Source organism: Berghia stephanieae, chromosome 4 (assembly GCF_034508935.2).
Source record: "Berghia stephanieae isolate SIO BIC M18660-M18661 chromosome 4, UCSD_Bste_1.3, whole genome shotgun sequence".
Taxonomy (NCBI): domain Eukaryota; kingdom Metazoa; phylum Mollusca; class Gastropoda; order Nudibranchia; family Aeolidiidae; genus Berghia; species Berghia stephanieae.
The window spans coordinates 93,073,257-93,097,256 of NC_088363.1; the positions used below are offsets into that span (position 1 = coordinate 93,073,257).

The 24,000-nt window shown below is 37.2% G+C and overlaps 1 protein-coding gene across 3 annotated transcripts in view; it reads right to left on the reverse strand.

The window, feature by feature from the left end:
• Positions 1–24,000, reverse strand: part of LOC144971583 (uncharacterized) — a 133,798-nt gene that overhangs the window by 103,315 nt on the left and 6,483 nt on the right. For all 3 annotated transcript variants that reach the window (XM_078912628.1, XM_078912629.1, XM_078912631.1), the window contains exons 4-6: positions 8,764–10,014; positions 8,217–8,261; positions 7,386–7,535 (exon numbers count right to left, since the gene is read on the reverse strand). In XM_078912628.1, the coding sequence (XP_078768754.1) occupies positions 7,386–7,535; positions 8,217–8,261; positions 8,764–10,014 (1,446 nt within the window). The remainder of the gene's footprint in view (positions 1–7,385; positions 7,536–8,216; positions 8,262–8,763; positions 10,015–24,000) is intronic.

Genomic DNA, 24,000 nt, shown 5'->3' on the forward strand with positions numbered 1-24,000 from the left:
TCTTGTCGGTTTTTTGTTTTTTTTTTTTTTTGTCCCGCGAGGACGAGAGACGCATGCGCACAACCAACATGACGTTCTCTCTCTAATAACTTTTCCGCCGGTGACGTCACAGACTATGGGTGACGTCCAATCAAGGGACGCTACTCTTCCTCTAATGTTATTCCCTATAGCAAACAGTAGTTACGTCCATTCAATACACAAAAAATGGGATAACCTCCAGATCTCTGAGCTCTATAAATAGTTCGAAGATGACGCCACTCAGGTCTTTGTTGAAGTTTTTTGCCATCCGGGTTTATGAGTAATGCTCACTGAACTGTATTAACCCGACTATAAACGTTCATGGATACACACAGTTTTGTGTGTTGGTCCATTAAAAAAAAAATTAAATTGAGCTTTTATATAGGGCAATATCCACTAAATGTTATACTTCCGGATGGCAATGTTATGAGCTTCTTAGCCCAGCGCATTCTATCCATATAGCTTTGAAAGACCCTTTTATACGCTAAGCTAATTTACTCATAATATCCGCCTGCCGGATATATCGTACAGATAGTATGCGCTTGGCTTCATAACATTGCCATCCGGAAGTATAACGAACCAACACACAAAACTGTGTGTATCCATGAACGTTTATAGTCAGGTTAATACAGTTCAGTGAGCATTACTCACAAACGCGGATGGCAAAAAATAATAACAAAGACCTGAGTGACCTCATCTTCGAACTATCTGTACTCAAAAACTATTTTTAACCTTAAACGTTGATTGTCCGATTAATACAGTTTAGTGAGAACTGCTCATAAAAATGGCTGGCTAAAAATAATAACAAAGAGCTGAATTACGCCAAATACGTTCTATCTATAGATAGTATGCACTTGACTAAGAAGTTCACAACATTGCCATCCGGAAGTCTAACTGGCCAACACACAAAACTGAGTGTAACCATGATTGTTTATAGTCAGGTTAATACAGTTTAGTGAGAATTCTTCAGAAACGCGGATGGATAAAAACAATAACAAAGACCCGTGTGACGTCATCTTCGAACTATTTATAATTTAGTGAGCTCTAATCACTAACAGGCTAACTAACTAAAAAAAAAAATATTTTTTTTAAAATAAATAAAAAACACTAAAAAAAAAAAACAGAGAGCTGAACTGAAGTCACCTTTGTTTATTCTTCTATATTCATTCTCCCATAAAATAAAAACTTAACCAAGTCTCAAATTGTTTGGTCAAATTTTAGCATCTAAATCACTCGTCATAATACGGTTTTGAGGCGGAATGCCATATTTGAATGGTTGGCATTTAAAAGTTAAGCTTAGTGAACGGTAGGGATGCCATTTTCCGGCCATTTTTCCGGCTAAAGGCGGAAAACCTGCTTTTTGAAATCTTCCGGCTATATGTTTTGGTTTTGCTTGAGAATTGAATTGTTTTGTTTTGTTTGTTTGTTTTGTTGGTTTGTTGTTTTGTTTTTTAAAGAAGGAATTATTAGTTGTCTAAAGGGGAACCAGATGGATATTTATCCCTCCATTTTTTAAATTTTTTTTTGGATTTAAGGGTAATACCATTGATGAAGATCGGCTTTGCGCAAAATATTTTTATACAGTCTTAAAGAGAAGAAAAGAAAAATCGACGTTGAGCGTGATCTGTGGATGATGACAATGATCACAAAACTAGTCCTTAAGTTATATCCTTGACTTACTCACTTCATGATTATACCCACTACTTCACATGATTTAGACGTGAATGAGCGAGTTAAAAAAAGGGTACTTAACCGGCGACTTGTAATTTATGAAATGGAAATTTAGTTCTTTTTAGAACCTGCTGGAGGATAATAGTATGAATTATTCTTAAGCGCACAATAAGACATGATAAAAATGTGGACATACTCGTCGCACATATATTTATTTCTTCTTACTTATGTCTCTCTTCTCCTCGCCCCCGTCCCCGCCCCCGCCCAAGTCACTGCCTCCCCTTTTCCTACATTCCGCCTTTACCGCCTTCCTCACCCTGCTTGCTATATTAAACATGCCACAGCTTTGAACCCACCCATACGACTCGATAAACCGTCCTAATCTAAAATAGATTTGAAACAATACACCAAAGCTTTGACAAAATACCTTTTTTTTCTCTCCTTTTGGACGTTCAGTTGGTTTCAATATCTTCACCTCGTCAAAATGAAAGCTACGGTCTTTTGTCAGTGTACGACTCCTATTTCCATAATTGTTTTCGGGCGATTTCGAAATCGTTTTCTTTCTCTCTTTCTTTCTTTTTTCTTTATTATTATTATTTTTTTTTTTTTAGATTATATGTTTGAAGTGGTGAGTAGGCGTAGTAGTGAGAGCAGGGGTAGGGTTGGGTCGAGTTGGCCTAGTGGATAAAGCACAATTCATTTATTAACAGAGACCTTGGTTCAAGTCGTGCGTCATGAGGCATCTTGTTTTATTTTTAAGGCATTCAGCAAGATTAGTAGTAAAACTCCCTTTACTTGAATTTTATTTTTATCGTTAGTTTGACCCACAGATTACTTGGATGGCTTTGAGGTCTTGTGGTATAGATAGTTCGAAGATGACGTCACTCGGGTCTTTGTTATTGTATTTTGCCATCCGCGTTTATGAGTAATGCTCACTGAACTGTATTAACCCGACTATAAACGTTCATGGATACACACAGTTTTGTGTGTTGGTCCGTTATACTTCCGGATGGCAATGTTATGAGCTTCTTAGCCAAGCGCATACTATCTATAACACTCGGCTTCTCTAATTCGAGTTCGAGTCCCATTATGGGCCTGCTTATGCTCCTGTATTTCAAAGAAGTCTGAGAATTAAGATTTCTCAACAAGTTTAGAGCCATCCTTAATTAATCAATATAGATAAAATTATACTTCTTCTAAATAATTTTAAAAAAAGGGTCAAGTCGGTTTACTGCAGTATAGATAGAATGAAGTTGACGTCACCCTGGTCTTTGTTATTGTTTTTTTTGTTTTTTTTTGCCATTCGCGTTTATGAGTAATTCTCACTAAACTGTATTATCCAGACTATAAAATTTCATGGTTACACATAGTTTTGTGTGTTGGTCTGTTATACTTCCGGATGGCAATGTTGTGAGCTTCTTGGCCAAGCGCATTCTATCTATAAATCCGCCTAACCTTGCTGAGGTGACGGGTTTTCGCTGGAAGGACTCTATTGTTATTTTGTTAGTTTTATTTATAATATATATACCCACAATAACATTTTAAAAGACAACCTTATCTATCGTCATGATGATTATATCCATATTATGTGTAGGACGAATGGAATGATATGTTCTGTCAATGCTAATCTTATGTAGGATCGTATATCTCCATATTTAAAATAGAAAATAAAAAAAGAAAAAAGTGGAAGCGTAGTCTGTAATTTACTCATTCGCTTGTCATTGATATGCAAATGTATCAAAATCACATTAGGAGGCTTTTAAATAATTCCACTCATTTCTCGGGTTTTATTATTTTATTTCCACGTTAATACTTGCTAACTTTTCTTAATTCGTTCATTAATGGGCTGTTATTTTTTGTTCTGTTTTTTTTTTTTTTTTTTTTTTTGGCTGAAGCCAGTCTGAGCCCAGAGAAGTATGACTCAAAGAGAAATTCCTCATCACATTATTCATCATCCGTTCTCATTATAAGAATATGCTATCGAGTGTGCTTGACTAAATTATTATTTATTTACATATATATATTTGGTCTCGATGAATATCTCCGGCAGGCGGATATTATATAAATAAATAATAATTTAGTCAAGCAATGAGACTATAAACGTTAAAGATTACACACATTTTTGTGAGTTGGTATATTTAATTTGACTGGAGGATGTTGTGAGTATTTTACCAGGACTGTTTTTGAGTTGTTTTTTTTTAAATTTATTATAAGTGATTTTAACTTTTGCCATCTGGTTCACCCCGAAATAAAACCGTGTGAGGCTTGAGGTAATGGAATACATATCAGACATGCAGAGATAAATTTGACGGACACGAGCTTATGCGCGCGCGCACGCACACACACACACACATAAACACACACACACACACACGCAAACGCAAACATATGCAAACACAAACACACATGTACATGGAGAGAGAGCGAGAAAGAAAGAGAGAGAGAGAGAGAGAGAGAGAGAGAGAGAGAGAGAGAGAGAGAGAGAGAGATAAAGAGAGAGTGATAGAGAGAGAGAGAGAGAGAGAGAAAGAGAGAGAGAGAGAGAGAGAGAGAGAGAGAGAGAGAGAGAGAGAGAGAGAGAGAGAGAGATGCATCAATAAAATACCCGTGTTGCTGGGTAAGATTACACGAGTGATGGTGACATCTGGCTATTGCAATCAGGAATGACTGGAAAAATAATTTGGATGAGGACTCCATGAGATCAGAAAGACATTTTAAAAAAATATACATATATTTATAAAGGGGGGAGATAAAAATTTATTGAAGTGGTCCTCCAGGGTCATATAGACCTTGAATTATCCTAGCTTCTGCAGAGTTAAAGGGCCAGTAACAACCAATAGGCAGGTAGGCATGTAGACAGACAAATAATATGGATATTAAGGAGTGAGAGGGAGGGAGAGAGAGAGAGAGAGAGAGAGAGAGAGAGAGAGAGGGGGGGGGGAGGAGAAAGAAAGATCTTGACGGACGAAATGTATGTGAACTTTCCAAAGTAAGTTACGGTATTTATATATTACCAATTCAAAAAAACCATAACGTCTGCAACAATCAAAGATTGAGGAAAGATACGATTGCCTTCGATGATGATGATGATGATGATGATGATGATGATGATGATGATGATGATGATGATGATGATGATGATGATATGTTTACAATACCAACACAAAAGAATCTATCACAAAAGACATCACCCCACACATTATCCAACGGCCCTGATGGCGATCTAGGAAAGTTAATTTGAAGTACATTGCTTGTATAAAGGATTCTTATCTTTCAAGAGAGACGACTATGACTATGACTATGCGTGGAAGAATTAAAGAATTGGATAAGAAAGGCATGATGATATCAAAATGATCTGATATCCTCTAAGAACGATAAACGTTTATATGGTATTCATATTAAAATACAGATTAAAAATATTATGATTCTAGATGACTTAACTTACCATTACTTTGGGAAAGGAAAAAAAGGGAGAAAGGGGCCTGTTTTTTGTCGAGTCATGCGTTATTTTCAGAGACTTTGTGACTTGACACTACTTTTACTTTTGTTTTAATATGTCTTTTTCCATTTCCCTTTTCTTCCGTAATATAATATGGATAGCTATCATTGATATGCTTAACTCAATCTAATAAATTATAAAAGTGAGAAGGTTAGAATAATATGTGCATGACATATTCAGTCGGAAGGTAAAAATTTTGGATTTTGCATTTTTTTAAATTTAATTACTATTTTTTTTTTCATTTTCTAAAAGAATGTGTTCACCAGAGCATTTTAATCTTAATTTGAAGTAAATCGGGAGATTCGTTATGAAGTTATAGTCAGATGTATGGGGAAGGTATCCAGCAACTTATCTCAAATTTCATACTTTTTTAACTTGACTAGTTGTAAAAAAATATTTAGCAGTGAAATTAAAGTTTGATATTTCCCGAAGATGTACAAAAAGGGTTGGTTTAATCATTTATGACAAGAACTCATTTTTGATAAAAATTGACCTTCTAACTAAATTTGACAATATCTCAATTCAAACCTTTTCACCATCCGACTGATGATGTCATTGACTGTAACATATTATTACATGACGAATTATCATTTTCTAAATGTACACGCATATCTGAGTAGACCGTTTGTAAAACGTTGTCTTAACCACTCGCTTTAATTATCTCATCATAAAGCGTGCAATTTCACGCTCTTAAACCGGTGACCTGAAGTAAACACCTTTCACATTTTGTGAACCGCGTAGAGAATGGGTACAAATACTATAGTCGTCATGACAAGACAAGAAAGAAAACGATTACGAGAGATGTGAACTATGATTAACGAAGAAAATGATGATTATCTTTTTGTAATACTTGTGTTTGCGCTCCCTTTGCCCTTCAACCACTTCACCAACATAATTGGAAAATGATCGTGTGGCGTGGCGCCCTACACCGCCGACCAATGACAATAACAAACAGCCTTTCATTTTTCCTATCTTCCATTCTTTCTTTCTTACTTCCTTCATTTTATTTTATTTAGTTTCTGAAAGTTAAAAAGAAGTCTCGCGTTTAAGACCTTTTGACAAAGTTAAAGAGCATGAAGGGGAATATCAATCTATCGATATATTATAAAGTGAAAAGTTTTTTTCTGGCGACAATGGAAAAAGCGTTTAGTCAGTATAGCCCAGAAATCCGTTGCTGACAATTATAATACTATATAAGATAGATTTCCTGTCAAATCAATACAAAATGGCGCGAGTAAATGGGGCATGAATCCTCTCTAAACACACAAATAATTTCAATCTCAACCACGGCTTGACTATAATATTCAGTATTTTTCGTTATCAAGTATTCCGCCGTCACAATCAGAACAGCTGCCAAGACTATGGAATACCAAAAACTACAAAAAGACGTGTAGCTGATGCTTACGATAATAATATCAGTTTGTTCTTCATGGCTCCGACTTTTCATCCCCTCTTACTGCTGCTATTGTCATGTGCTTACAATTTCTACTACTACAACCCCCCCCCCCCCCTCACCCCCATTGAACCACAAAGACTTTAAAATCACTGAAGATGGTGTTTTCTCATTCATACAATTCCCAATAAAACAGTCATTGCCACAAGTTATGATCCACCCCCCGAAATCAAAAATAAATAAATAAATATATAAAAATAAAAAAGGAATTGAGGGATGGATCACGAAGAAGCGAAACGGTCTTTGCTTCGTACCCAGTTCGATCACCCGCCGCTGCGCTGTGTGGCCTTGAGCAAGTCACCTTGCCCTAGCTCAATCTGCTGCGCTGCTCAGTCTTTCCTTGTAATATACCCTAGAGACAAATTTCCCCTATGGGATGAATAAGGGATTTTTTTTTTTTGATGATGATGATGATGATGATGGGGAATGAGATTAGCGGAAGAGTAGCGTCCCTTGATTGGACGTCACCCATAGTCTGTGACGTCACCGGCGGAAACGTTATTAGAGAGAGAACGTCATGTTGGTTGTGCGCATGCGTCTCTCGTCCTCGCTTCCGCGCACAACCAACATGACGTTCTCTCTCTAATAACTTTTCCGCCGGTGACGTCACAGACTATGGGTGACGTCCAATCAAGGGACGCTACTCTTCCGCTAATCTCATTCCCTATAGGGGGTGGAGAGTGTGAGAAGATGGAGAAGAATGTGAGAGGAGAAGAATAAGACATAACAACAAGATTTACAAACCTCATGAGTATTTTTATCCAATTTGTCAATAGAGGTGACAGGATTAAATCCAAAAGACGTGGTACTGGTGGTACTGCCAAAGGGAAAGTGGTCTCCGACTTTTTGAGGGGTTTGAATAGCTGTGACAAAGGGTTCTACTTCCACAAATTCCTGATGATAAAAAAATACAATAAAACAGTTGTTTGTCTGGGCTCGTTTTGTTTGTTTTTAATGTTGTTTGTTTTGCTTTTTTTTTTGTTTTTGTTCTGTCTTATTTTGATTTTCTTGTCCGGGGGAGGGGGGGGGTGTTGTTTTTCGTTATGTTTAGGTGTTTGGTTTGGGGGGTTTGTATGATTTGTTATTATTGTTATTGTTCCTGAAGTTGTTACTTTCGTTGTTGTTGTTGAGTGTTGTTGTTTTCTTTCCGTGTATTTTCATTTGTTTATTTGTGTGTTGATTTTGTTAAAACATTTTTCTTCTTCTTTTTGCTTTTCTATAATAAACTTAAAAAATAAATTTTTTTTAAAAAACCACTGAGGCAGAAAGAGTGGAGAGGAGTCGTGGACATAAGATGAATTATATCACAACAGCACTGTTGCTACATTCATTCCTCTTTTCTTCTCAACTGTTTTTTTTTTTTAATTTATCTATTTAGACTTATGACAGCATTGCCTTTCATTTGATTTTTATATCATAATCATTTCATCTAAAATCTATGAATGATTTAAACTTTGTAAAAATAAATTAATATCTACAGAAAGGTAACCACTGATTATGATAATTAAAGTATAAAATATATGAAAAATTCAATGTTGAAAATGAAAAAAAAACGACATTTTAAAAAATCCATACCTTAAAAATATTGCTGAAGTCTTTTTTAGAGGATGGTTCGCTTTTCTGAAAAAAATAGAAAATCAAAAATAGAATAATTATCCTATTCAAAATTTCATATAAACAGTCATAAGGATTTCGACAGACAGATGTCACCGTAATGCAACTAAATTTATTAACGAATATACTATTTCTTAAGGTTATGCAGAATATATTATGTTTGAAAACACTTGAAATAAAACTAGACGTACTGGAAGGATTCCGATGTTCACTTCAAACAGTCCATTTCCTCATCAAGTCATGTCTTATCAACAAAACTTTGCTTTGCTCACCAGTATTTTATACAAATCATTCATTTCTTTACAATTATCATAATTATTAAGTAAGAATGTGTAGTTTCATGCCAAACCACGAAAATGAAAGCTAAATAAATTTTATAATCCTCTGAATTTCATTGTATTGTTTGGGGGAGGTGGGGTCCAAGGTGTGACAGCAATGACCTTTCAGCACAGACTCGTATATATCTGTATAAGTGGCAAGACTGATTCAAACAACCAAAATATCTTACCTCGTTTGGCATGACAAGCTTGGGTAGTTGTTTGGATTTTTCAATAATGCTAGAGGAGGACGATGCCTTGGGACTGCACGCAAGGTTGGAGTGGGAGGAAGATGTGGACACTTTGGACAAATTGGAAGAAGAATAGGTGACTGTGGTGGCAGAGTTGTTGGTGTTGTCTGCAGCTGTTGTAGTCATAGAAACAGCAGCACTGGTATTGGTAGTTGTGGTAGTCATAGCTGACGCAGCAGATGCTTGGATTTTGGATGTCTGGTTGTGTGGAATGGATAGGCCATTGGGAAAGCGTTTGTTGGTTTTGACTGTGCCCAAATGTGACTGAGAACCGGTGAAACTTCTAGATTTTGTTGTTGGTATTGTTGATGATAATGACGATGATGACAATACAGATGATACCTCTGCTGTAGCTGACATTTTGGAAGCAGATATAGATGCGTTTTGCTGGGAATGAGATGTTGAGGAATGCTTGTGATTGTGAGAAACAGGAGAAACAGGGGAGGACTGGTGATGACTTGATGATAAGCTTGATGGTGGTGGTTGTATCTTCTGGGATAGTTTTGGAATTGGGCTGATGCTATGAGGACGTCGATTTGACGAAGTCATTAAAGTAGCAGAAGTAGAAGAGGATGATAATGATGACGATGGTGTCAATAAAGATGAAGTTGATGAAGGAGCCGGGAATGATGTCGAGGGGCGGGACCGATTTTGTTGATATGGATGTTGGTGGTTTGGTTTTCCATCTTTGTTATGGTACATTGAAGAAGAAGATGCTGAACCAACTATATCTTTGCTCTTGCCTATCACAGGAGACAATGTTCTATCCTTGTGGTGGGCAGAGGCTAAAGCATTGGCATCTTTCTGATCTCTTTGCATTGACGATGACTGGGGAGGCACTGAAGATGTTGGGGTTGTATCTTTTGCCAAATGAGGAGATGGTTTAGAGCTATTGGTCAGTGACAAAGAATTGGGCCTTTCAGGCTTATCAGGTCTGTCAGGAGGAACTGGTTTGGACACAGGAATCTTTGCAGCCGAAGATGAGGGATGACCAGGAACCCTGTTATGTGGATGACTGCTGTGATCCCTGGGCCTGTTGTTCACAGAATGATGAACTCCCCTACGGTAGCTTCCATCTGCAACAGGTCCAGTTCTGGCATTACTTTGAAGGCATTTCATGTAGGGCCCCAGGACAGTATGTATTGATTCATAAAGCCTATCTGTCTCACCATCAGTCTTGCTCAGTGGTACCTGAAAATAACCATAAATATTCTCTGGTCAATTTTCTTGGCGGTTTCATTTTTATTTTATCAATTTACTCTTTTGACCCTTTTGACCTACAGATACTAACTATTCATCAGTGGGATCACAATTTTTAATCAAGTCATAAAGATTAAAATTTCCTTTGAAGACAATTACCCATTTCTATGACAGTTTTGTAAGATGCTGTATTGCATGAAGGAATATAGATAATCCTTCAAACAAACGTCTCATGTTCACAGGACTCACCAATACTGTCCAAGCGAGCAAACTGAGTGTTATTGCTGATGAAAAAAAAAAAAATGATGAAAAATGAACCTGAATTAAAGGGACTTCCAGCTCTCATAGTATTATCTTAATCACTGGGCCACAATAGGTGGGACAAAGTGGAAACAAGCAGAAATGAGCGGAAACAATGAAACGACAACAGTTATGGAAAGTTGGCAGCAGTGGGGAGTGAACCAGAGACTCTGAGAATGTACACCAGTGGGGAGTAAACCTGGGACAATGGGAGGAGATATCACAGGGAAATGAACCAGGAAAAATGGGAAATGGATACTAGTGGGAAACGAGCGGAAATGACCAGAAACGACCGGAAAGATTGTGTATTGATGTTATCCGCTGAGGTAAAATGCTCAAAAAATCCGCCAGCCATTTCCCTCTGATATCCTCCTCCCATAGTCCATAGCAAGTTCACTCCCAACTGGTGTACACTTCTCAGGGTCCATGGTTCACTCCCCACTGATGCCAACTTTCCATAACCGTCGTCGCTTCGTCGTTGTCTTTTCCCGAAAATGATTTTAAAGGCCCACAATATTCATCATACCGCTGATAAATGATAAATTTTTGGCCCAAAGGCTAGAAAGTATTTGTCTTTACTTTACAAAACACACTACAATACCTGCAACCTGGTGGTTATGCAGTTTATAAATTAGACTTTTGAATATCTAATAGCTTGCAAAACATAGTCTATCCAAAGAAAGGGGCGACAGCAAATTAAAAATAATTTGAACAATTGCCTTCCGAGTCGATCATCACCCTTGCTTATTGTAATATTTTATATTTCTTTATAAAAATTACTTCTAAAAACATAACATGAAGACAGAAGGGGGGTTGAGAGAGAAATATGGGTAAGGGAGAGAGAGACAGAGAAGATATATATATATATATATATATATATTATAAGAGAGAGAGAGAGAGAGAGAGAGAGAGAGAGAGGAGAGAGAGAGAGAGAGAGAGAGAGAGAGAGAGAGAGAGAGAGAGAGAGAGAGAGATTGAATAGATTTTCTATTTTTTCTTTCCCAATCCCTACCCAGCATCTGTTCATCCAAGGAAATCACAGACATTGCGCCACCCTGGCTGACGCCATAAAAATGCGAGTGTCACCAAGATTTATGCAGTGAGTACAGGTGTCAAAATTTGACACAAGACATGATTTTTTCATAGAAAAATGTTTGACACTGCAAAAACAGGGGAACATTTCAAAGAAAATCCCAAATTCCGGAAATTCCGCGGAAAGATTATCACCACTGGATGATGTGGTGGTAGTTGTAGTAGTGGTGGTGGTTGGGATGATGATGTGATGGTAGTTGTAGTAGTGGTGGTGGTTGGGATGATGATGTGGTGGTGGTTGTAGTAGTAGTGGTGGTAGGGATGATGATGTGGTGGTGGTTGTAGTAGTAGTGGTGGTTGGGATAATGATGTGGTGGTGGTGGGGATTTTGATGTAGTGGTTGTGGTGAGTCTTTTTAAAAGGCGGAATTGTGATGGTGATGGGCGGAGATATATCACCAATAGGCGGAAGACTCCCAGCCCTGTTATATACAAACAAAGTGTCTTTGGTCAAATTGAAAAGGAACTTTTTTTGTTTTTGTATACTAGAATAGTACGAATATTTATAATTTTGACACTGCTCATTACTTCCATTTCATACAGCATTTCTATGACATTACCAAACAAACGATATGTTCAACAGTCTTTTTTTTTTTTCTAAATAATTTTTTTTTAAGCTTTAAAAACTGATTTACTCTGTTCCGGTTGATAGAAACATGCGACGATTACGATGATTTTTTTTAAAAGCAAATAATAATAAAAACAACAACAACAATAGTAATAATAAGTATTAATAATAATAATAATAATAATAATAATAATAATAATAATAATAATAATATTATAATAATAACAATAATAATAATAATAATAATAATAATAATAATAATAATAATAATAATAATAATAATAATAATAACAACAACAACAACACATGCCCGTTTCATTATTCAAAACAAGTCATGTGTAAAACAACCAAACCCGACCCGACCTGCCGCTTCACTTCGTTCGCTACGTCCAACTGCGAGGAGTCCTGATTGCTTTGACACATTAGAGACGAGACATCAATCAATCAATCAATAACAACAGCCGGCTTGTTGTTCTAGCCACTCACTCAGTCGGCTTATTTATGGAGATAAATCAGAGCGCGGAAAGACACAAAACGATCTCACGTCCGTCCGTATGTCCCACTTCATTATCTAAACGGCATCTCAATCGATACAATTCGTCCATTAATTACTTTCCGCTTATCGCCGTACCTCAAGGAAATATAAATCAATAACGTAAAAAAAAATTTTTTTAATTAAAAAGCAGATGGAAAGGCAGCAGCCTCTTATGGTTTTCACACTACTATGTTATGAAGATCGACCCAATCAGCAAAGTCCGGTCCGCACTCGTGCACCGTCGCAAAGGCGAATATGTCTTTGTAAAATAAAATAAAAAATACAATGAAAACCAAACCAAGGGAAGACTTCATTAATGACGCAAGTATATATTATGTACTGTAAGATAATTAGACGGAACGTTCTGAAGAGATAACCCCATATTTGAATTTTCATAATATTCTTAATACCTTGGCCACAAAACCCTGGTCTATTCATCTTGAGCTGATCCCGCCGACAGTTTATATCCCAATACCAGATTATCACAAAGGTCACAACTATAGTGTGGACATAGTATACTATAACATATCAACTAAAGCAATACTCTCTCTCTCTCTCTCTCTCTCTCTCTCTCTCTCTCTCTCTCTCTCTCTCTCTCTCTCTCTCTCTCTCTCTCTCTCTCTCCCCCCCCCCCCCCCCCCCCTTCTCACCCCCTCTCTCTCTCTCTTTTTTTTTTTTTAATTCTCTCAGACTTTTCATTATTTCTCCGCTGGAAGCTACGATCTCTACGATTCTTTGAATAACTCGATATCGATGCCTTTTGTTACAGACGTACATGACAAAGAGGACATTTTATTACAAGATAACATGGAGAATAACAAATCTATAAATACAAAGATGAGCTTGGAGTTGCTACCAGATTGGCATCATCACAAGTCCATTTAGTTGCATGTATTATAGATTTCATAATAGTACGAGTGCATCGATACAGCTATTAGATCACCTCCTAGCTCTGGATACCAATGTGGCAAATCAAATAACACTATGTACGACATTGGTGATTGGACTCTCTCTCTCTCTCTCTCTCTCTCTCTCTCTCTCTCTCTCTCTCTCTCTCTCTCTCTCTCTCTCTCTCTCACACACACACACACACACACACACACACACACACAAACACAGACACCAAAAACTGTCCACGGCGCCACAACGCCCAAAAGACAAAACAAAAAAAAACAAAAAAACGCTCGTGCTATAAGTAAGTGACCGAATTAAATCAAATAATAAAGAAAAAACCATGACATGTCTCCATTACAACATCAACAGCTTTAAACACCGTTTGTACACTACAAATTAAAAAAAAACACTATTTTGTTTTGTTTTGGTATTTTTTGGTTGTTTGTCTTTGCATTTCTGTTTATTACTTTATGGGAGAGAGGGGGGGGGGGGGGGGGGGGGTGCAAGGAAACTTTTACTCAATATGTATACAGGTTAAGGAAGAGCCATCTCGTGTCAAAAAATATTAAACAATGTACTTCTTTATTAATATTATTATTATTTTTATTATTATTATTATTATTATTATTATTATTATTATTATTATTATTATTATTATTATTATTATTATTATTATTATTATTATTATGAGTTTGGGGCCATATGGAGTCCCAACTTTCACGACTAAATAAAATATAAGTCAGTGTTTTATCTGACTGTGTTCGGAAGGGAACAAAACGTGATGTGCCAGGACTAATTTTTTTTTTTAATACAAAATTCAAATCACACACAGCAACGTAAATGAATAGGAACTAGTCAAGCATGTCTGACTGTGTCAGGGGCGTGAAGTAAAAGGACTCCCATGTCACTACTAACACTATTATATCTCTCTAAATTAAATGCACCGGTGTAGCACGCCAGAATGACTCTATCGCCAAAAAGACTCTAGAGTGAAATTGGCGTACGCGAAACAGACTCTAGAGTTAGCCTCGCGGCCGCGAGACTATCTCTAGGGTGTGCCTCGCGTACGCCAATTTAACTCTAGCGTCTTTTGGCGATAGTCATTCTGGCGTGCTACACCGGGATAAAATGGAAGTAAACTAGAAATGAAGGCCACTCGTATTATATTATATGGGTATTACTGTGCGTCTGATTGGCTTGCTAAACTAGCCCACTTCATTTTCAAAGAGTGCTTGCTGGTGTGGGTGATAATAATAATAATGATAATAATAATAATAACAATAATAATAATAATAATAATAATAATAATAATAATAATAATAATAATAATAATAATAATAATAATAATAATAATAATAATAATAATAATAATAATGATTTGGAGGGGGGAAGGGGATCGGTTGTCTATCCAAAAGGATGATAAAAAGAATAAATAAAAGTGTCGCCATCTCTACTCTAATGCCAAACTTGACATTTCGGATATTTACAATCAACATCTTCACTCACTTAAAAAATACTTTGATTAAAAATTAATATAAGGAATGAGATTAGCGGAAGAGTAGCGTCCCTTGATTGGACGTCACCTATAGTATGTGACGTCACCGGCGGAAAAGTTATCAGAGAGAGAACGTCATGTTGGTTGTGCGCATGCGTTTCTCGTCCTCGCTTCCGCGAGCGGATGCTCAAACAACTGATTTATAGTAAAATGTTTTATGCCACATCTGACAAGCACATGTTCCAACCACTTCTGAGGGCAGAGGGGAGAAAAATCGCAATTCACTATGAAGCGAGCATTCTATAACAATAAACTTCAGATGACCCTTGCATATCAATGATACAATAAAGTACTTGGGATACTATTAGCCGTCTATTTCATTATTGTCTTTAATGGGAGGAAGGGGGGGGGGGATGAATGTTGTGGATATATATATATATATATATATATATATATATATATATATATATATATATATATATAATATATATATATATATATATATATATATATATCACAACGAATCGACGACATTGTTTGGTGATCTGATCGATAACTCGACGGATAGAACGTGACGACCCCTCAATTAGCGATAACCCAAAACAACTATAGAATATCGAATGCATTCATTTAAAGCGTTACTGTGCTGTTCGTGCTTGTAAACAGCAGGCGTGACCTTTTTTTTATCTTCTTCCTTTAAGTACAAAAGGCACAATAACAGGTTTAGATATGCTTGGTAATTATTTTCCAAACAAGTAAAAATACCTCCGCCCCCCCCCCCCCACACACACACAAAAAAAAGTGATTATCACAAATTCAAATGTCACGGAGGACGAGAGACGCATGCGCACAACTAACATGACGTTCTCTCTCTAATAACTTTTCCGCCGGTGACGCCACAGACTATGGGTGACGTCCAGTCAAGGGACGCTACTCTTCCGCTAATCTCATTCCCTATAATTGTTGTTTGGTGTTTTTATTTTCGAAGTATTTTATTTAGCTCAGAAAATGAAATCTGTGCAAAGTATCCCCGTTCTAAGGTATTTGATTGAAAGAAAACCATGTTATACTTCATATCTTGTCTCGCCTAACTTAGAAAATGCCCAAAATGCGAACCCCTCCTTCCCTTGGGCACATTGCCCCACCGCCCCCCCCCCTCCTCCCTTTATTGAAGTTTGGCCAAAGTGCCCCCCCCCCCCCTCCTCCCCTCCCCTCTATTTGATACACTAGAGTACGACCGTCACTCATAGTTCCTTAGAAATTCATCCAAATACTAGCTCCTCAAAAAAAAAAATCAGCATTAAAAATAGAACTTGAGCTTTTAGGGTAATACTTAATGTGCTAAAAGTGTTTTACAACAGGAGCCTAAGCCAGCAGCAACACTTAACATGCAGGCTGGAGACATAATTCTTGTAAGCCGCTATTATATATTTTTCTCTTTAGACAGACACAAAACGCTGTTACCAGCTCGATACTCCCATTAAACCCGAATATGGTGATAAAATATGAGTAAAAACTAAATTTGCGTCGCCCACAGCGGGACTAGAACCAGGGACTGGTCAGAAACCGAGGTTGTATTTACCACAAGACCGAAAACCAGTCGATCAAAGATTTACGAATTCTGTCCTTAACCTAAATCATAACGAAAAAAAAAAAAAAAACAACAACACTGGACTAAACTGTTGAGCATGTCTATCTTTACTTCACTAACAGCTTTCTGTGTCTGAGCAACCGGTCATTTTTTTGGGTCAACATATCCATTTTATCACGACATAATAAAATGAGGCAACCACTTCCCAGCGCGACAGCAAAAATTTCTGAAAAATAAACCAGCATCTAACTTATCTCAGTCGACCACAAATTTGTGAAGTTCTCAGAGAAACTTGGTGCAAATAGCCTTTGATTGGCAGGTCTGTATAATAAATCTCCGTTCTCTTATCTCACTGTCATGGATAATTAGTCTTAATTTATGGAAGTTTCACCTTTTTATGCCCGACTACGTGTAAAGATTAGAAACAATACATACATGGAATCTGATAAATTTACGCACTTTACAAAATTAATTAAAGCGATTTGATAAATATACTTTAATAAATGAATAAATAAAGAAATGAAACCCAAATTAAAATACACATGCACACACACAACACACACACACACACACACAAACGCATTGGAGAAAAAAAAAAGGACGGGGTGGGGGAAAGAGAGAATTTGGCATCTAAATGTCAAACTTGTAACCCTGGTTACAGCGAAATGACAGAATCAGTGACAAATACACTCCCCATATATGTGACCCACCCTGTCAAAGCAGTATTATGTCGGGATCCACTCGGTTAGGGACATTGAATTCTTTGCCACAAATATCAAACTTGGGTTTAATTTCTGTACGTTATGCTGGAATATAAATACTATTTCTTGCTTTACAAAAACTTCTAGGTCCAATTTCTCATCATTCTATCTCTAAATTCACTTTTTGGGGTCTGAATCATCCCGACATAATACCGTTTTGAGACGGAGGGTCACATATAGAAAATTTGACTATGAACCAGATTAGGATGAGAGTTCATAGCCTTTGTCATCGCGTGCGTAAAAAAGTAGAAAAGTTAAATTCTTTCTAACTAGCTTGCTACTTTAGTACCAGTTTTGGCAGAAAATTGGTTAAGTGGCTGAAATATTCATCCCTTTGTAAAGTGTGAATAAATGAATGATTTCTTCACTTTGCAGTACTACATGACATAATTTGGATGGTGGTGATGATGATGATGATGAAAGCGACGACGATTGACTGGGAAAATGCTAAGAGTATAAGTACTCGAGATGAATCTGATCGACACTATGTGATGTGACGGATAACTCAATTAAAACAACAACACCGCCACCACCACCACCAACAACAACCAAGGAAACAAGTCCACGATCGACCGGAGATCAACGGCTGTTACGCGTATATTTAACACCTGTTGTTCACCGTGTTTGTTTCCACAACTGTGGAGAGATAAAAGTGCTGAGCCAGTAAAATTACTTGGTGTACAACAGTAACAGTAGTTACATACAGAGTGCACGAATGATAAAATCTTAATAAACGTGTCCGTGTATATCAATTAACTTAAGTACTCTGGAAAAACACCCATTCACACATTGGGCCAGAAAAATGTCCTTCAATATCGATCGAATGAAGAGAGCCACATCTTGGCGCGAAAACTCTCAAACCTGGGACTTCGCGAAGTGTGTCACGGGCCCAATTTGTCACTGGCCGACTCCTCCTCAACCGTGCCAGGCATGATGAAAATATCACTGGTACTCTCAAAAAGAGTATTATGAATGATTGATTGACTGTATGGATTGAATTTTATTTTTCTATTCTTTTTAACGAAAGAACATTCATTTTTGAAATTTTACTGAGTAATTTGCTTTGATTTGCATACGGAAAGGAAGAAATGCTGAACAGCACTAGCTGAATTAACATTCTAGAGGGACTGTCTATCTACACCACCAATTTGATGGTGGAGAATAAAAAGACGCCTAAAGTGTTATAGTGCTGTGATTATTACTGTCATCAATACTCAAATACTTAAATGAAATAACAAAGCGATCTTCTTTATAATTTCAAGACATAGTCATGTTTTTGTTTTTTTTTAAAGTTTATATACAGATCAACACAGTTTGTGTGAAAAACATATTCAATGCAACTGAAAGTTGTGAGAAGACTAAATTGAATGGTTCAAATTAATGTAGGATGCAAGATATTCTAGGGGGGAAAAATATAAATAAACTGGTATCGTAATTTCTTATCTGCAGACAGACAAATTAAAACTGAAGTAATTTTTTCATCAGATTTACAGTCTAAGAAAGGAAGGCAAAGAAATCAACTAAGACCTATTTGGGTTAATCTGGAGCATGTGACAAACTGGGCCTGATTGGGCCTGTGATAAACTGGGCAGCCCCTTGTCTAAGTCCTCTTTTGAACAGATGTGTCTTTCTGACCCCTTCGTCCAGACACTAGTGATTAGGTATCTAGGTCAGTATGATCTACGGAAATTATTTTGCAATATAGGCTCTAAATGTGTGGCAAGCAATTGTTATTGTCTGAATAAAACTCGAGAGACCAAGGTAAACCCCTGTCTATGGTCCTGAAGGAGAGATACAGTCAAATAAAGGGAAGTTTTCATTAATTATAAACTTTTAGGGGGCGAAGTGACCGAGTGATCCGGATTCAAACCCCGCTTCAGGCACTGACGTTTTTTTCCTTGAGCAAGATTATTAACCCCCAATTCGCTCACTTGGACAACATGGGTGATTCCTGTTAACATCAGACATCTTGTTTGATGAGTTATCTATATTCCTCCGTGGAATGCCAAGGCGACGATATCTTATGATGTCGTGGCGAAAAAGGCATATTTTTAAAAGATTTTTTAAAATAAACTTTTATGAGCAACAGCTCCACTCTGTGGTGCTAATCTATATTTTTAATTATCCATCCAGTCATGTCGCTACAGGAACAGCTAACAATGAAGATGGTAGAAATGTTCATAGTGGCAACGGTGCATATTTCAATCGATGAGTATCACTTCATCTAACATGGCTTATCTATTCTTTTTTTTTTTCTTTTTAATTATAGGGTTGGGGTGAAAACTGTTCCATGCCAACGAGCACAGAATTACTGGTAAATCTAAAAATCATAAAACTATATTTTACCAATTAATATACGAGTAACTTGCAAATCGTTCTGTGATTTAAATTAAATACTATGTTTTAAATGGACACACACAAGTTCGGACTAAAGGCCAGAGGTATGGCCTATCTCAATTCATCAAATTGATATATAAAGTGTTGCTATTGGTTCTTGGTTGTATATTTTTACAATTTTTGGGCATTTGCATATATATTTATATATGTATACATTGTCGCCATAGATTCTCAACTTTGTGTTTATACATTTTCATGCATGCCACGTCTGTAAACGAATTTCCATTTTTTTGGATGAATAAAGTATATATTATTTTATTATTATTATTATTATTATTATTATTATTATTATTATTATCATTATTAATATTATTAAAGTTAACTCTAAGAATGACTCAACTGATTATTTATCAAATCTGGTCAGTTAAAATGATCGGCCATTTGCGCCGTGTTGCCAGATTCATTTACGCGCACCTACAGACTTTATTGCTGGACCGATTTTGATCGTTGATGGCTCAAAAGATTATGTCTCGATCAATGATTAATGTACACACTACAGTGGGATAATAATTGAAATAGATGAGTGCCTGTTCGTAATATTATAGCCTTACTAGTTCTCTTAAAAGATAAAATCTGGGGAGAAATATCAACAATTTACTGTTATAGGGTGTGATAATAACAACAACAGACCAGGCTTTAAACCTTTGGGGGTGTATTTTGTTTTGTTTTGGTTTTGTTGTGTGTTTGTTGTTTTGTTTGTTTTTCGTTTTTGTTTTTTTGTTTTTGGGGGGGGGGGGGGGGGAAAGAGGGGGTTATTGTTTTGGGTTGTTTTTTGTTTTTTTCATTTTTCAATAACCATCAAGTCATTTTGTTGTTCATGTTTTACTCGGCTCGGAACAGAACAATTTTCATTTCAAAGAATATTGTCACCAAAAATATAATTCAGAACTTCAAGCATTGGAGCAGGAATCTGCATTCATTGCAATTTTATAAAAGCGTCATTTATCTACTTCAAGTGCCCATAAATATATCATAATACAAGAAGACCAAAAATATCTACAGGTTCGACACCACTTTTAGACCAATTTCAATTTTTTTTTTCACATTTGTGTAAATTTTCCGATATGTACGCTAAGCAGTTTGAAAAGCAAAACATTGTATGTGGGTTTGTTTTGTTTTTTTTTTAAGTTTTCGCAAACGCGGCTGGTTGATTGTACATTTATTATTTTTCAGTAATCAGTTGTAATTCCAGTCTTCCCTTGCAATAGAGCCCAGAGACAAATTTCCCCTATGGGATGAATAAAGGAAATTTTATTTATCTAATTTATATATTACTTATTTCTTTATAATGATAACCTTTACTTTTTCTTTAGCTTGATATAAACAGAGCATTTCAAATAGGATATGACTGTATCACACGGATCATAGCTTATTTGAGAACAAAACATTTTAGACAATAAAAAGTCTTTAAAATGCTCATTCATATAGTGCATTTACACCATCCAACATGCTCAGTGTCTTTCAAAATGGTTTTTTATTGATTCAAGAGGAGGAGGGCTGTCAGAAACACACACACACACACATAGAGAGAGAGAGAGAGAGAGAGAGAGAGAGAGAGAGAGAGAGAGAGAGACAGAGAGAGAGAGAGAGACAGAAAGTGTGTGTGTGTGTGTGTGTGTGTGTGTGTGAAAGAGATAGAGAAAGATTAAGAGTTAGAGAAAAAGAGATAGATAGAGACAGAGATACTGATACTGTTGCCAGGTCTTGGTGACTTAGAGCTAAAAGTGCGGACGTGAGCCAGTCAAAATGTAACAAAAAGATAAAGAGTAATTATGACTAATTAAGTGAGATAACATTAAAGTACGACACATCTGTCTTTGGACTTCGCCAGACGACAGACAAAACACTCATAAAATGACAAGAGACAAATATTATAGTTTGAAAGTAAATAATGATATCAAATTATGAAAGAAAAAAAAAGAGAGGGGACGGATTGGGGAAGAGGAGGGTGAAAGGAGAAGGGGAAAGACTGAAAGATCGACAGGTGTCTGTGTTTGTGTGTGTGTGTGTGTGAGTGAGAGAGTGAGAGAGAGAGAGAGAGAGAGAGAGAGAGAGAGAGAAAGAGAAAGTGTGTGTGTGAGTGTGTTGTGGTGGATGGGTGTTTGTGTGTGTGTGTGTGAGTGTGTGGTGGTGGATGGGTGTTTGTGTGTGTGTGAGTGTGTGGTGGTGGATGGGTGTTTGTGTGTGTGTGTGTGTGAGTGTGTGGTGGTGGATGGGTGTTTGTGTGTGTGTGTGTGTGTGAGTGTGTGGTGGTGGATGGGTGTTTGTGTGTGTGAAAGAAAGAGAATTGGAAAGAGATGGTGGGTGGAAGAAGTGAAGAGATGACAAATTTCCAGGGTTCTGCAGATAAGCAAGTTAAAGAAAAATATATGCGAATCAGAACATTATAAGGAAAAAAATAAAACAATCATTTGGCTGTATATTATATTGTGTTCTAGCGGCTCTGGATAACTAACAGGGTTCTTAACTATTAACAGCGATTCCAGTTTGAAATTCAAGAAGTTTTCAAGTTTTCCCTGTGAATACTCTTCAACAGTCGTAACGTCACTTCCTTCCTAATGACGCATGGTAACTTAGTAGCACTGGCTCTAAACTATCGGAACAATGGCGGACGCCGTATTAAATATTTCTCGGGCGAGCATAAAAGTGTATCCAGAGGGGAAAAAAACATAAATTTGATCATGTTTTAACTTTTACACATTCTGATCACAAGACATATGAATAGTTCTAGCCAGCATGAAGAATAAAAAGTAATGATTTTCTTTATTTAGAACCAAGATGGCCACCGTTGCCAGGCGGCGTGACATCAGACTACTGAATCCAATTGTGTTTTAATTTTAGGACTTAAACAATAAAATATTATTCCTTCGACACTTAGTTTCTCCCATAGTAGAGGCTACTCAATCAATTCCATGACTGTTACTTCCATACATAGACATGACACGGCGGCCAATGAAGAGGAATTTCCCGTGGGTCGATCAGCTGTTCTTATTGTGTCATACCCGAAGTGGCTCTTTTTATTTGATGAACAGGAAGATCAGTGCTATCAATACACTCTTCTTGACTGATGATACGTTAAGCGAGGCACTATCTTTTGCTATTTTCCCTCGCCTTGATTAAAAGTTAATCAAATTTTTCAACAAACATTTCTCACAGAGTTTTTGATATATCTACAAAACCATCATGGTCATACTTGTTGTGTTTATACATGCAACAATCGAGTCATGAATGGTTGGTCATAGTTTCCATAGATAAGATCAAAGCAAAGGGAAATGATAATCAGTATTCCTTGTTAAAATATCGGTATCGCTGCTTTTGTACAAATTTCCAGCCATTGAGATGATAAACTACTCGAGCTATCTTCTAGATAGTGGGGAAGCTGCACCACTTTGTTCCACCACACATGAAATCTCTCAAAGCCAGAAAATTTGATTGAGGAAAATGTCCTTTTTCAAAGGAGGAAATTACTCCTCTGACACAAAAATCGCGGATTTCCACGGATCCGAGGAAAACCATCAGCACTGCACACTATGTTATGACAATCAACCCAATCTGCTACTTCTGTACTGCACTCATGCACCATCGCAAACCTGCCCAGAAGCTTTGCCACAATGCACAGGTCAACTATTTGCTCTGCAGTTTCTGGCTTGTTACCACAACGGGTAGATGTTGGATTGGTGGAAAGTCCCCACTGATGTAGTGAGCGTGCTGTTAAGCAGGTTCTCGTCCAAAGTCGATTGGCTGCAACCCAGTTTCTCCTTTTGCTGGTAAAAAAGCCTGGCAACTTTTCCCTCAGTTTCGAGAAGTCAATGTCCCCACCCTTCGAGGGATTAAATTCGTCCAAACCGACTTCCGTCTTGTCATTGCAGCTCTGTCCAAAGTCAGGGAAGCTACGCACAAGGGTTGCCAGGACTTATTTCAACTCGACACGGGGGCACCGTCCATTATACACTTAAGAGGGGTATCCCCATTCCCTCTCTCTTTGATTTTATTAAGCGAATTGTTTGGGGCGGGTTGCTGCCATTATCGGACCCCATTCTCTAGGCGCTGCTACCAGTGTTCCTGACACTATGTGCATGGACTTGAGAATTTTAACATCTACTTCTCAACATTCTTGCTTCTACCCCACTCTAGAGCACAATATGCCGCGGTGGAATAGCACAGTGCCAAGGCGGATGTCCTCAAGAGCGCTTGATTAGCACCCCAAGTTGATCCTGCCAGCTTCCTCAGAAAACCGTTGCATTTCTCTATCTTCCAGGCAACTCCTTCGAGATGCACCCAACAGCGCCACCCCAAGGTATTTTGGATGCGGCTCATATGGGAGTAGCTGGTCCCCGACGAGGAT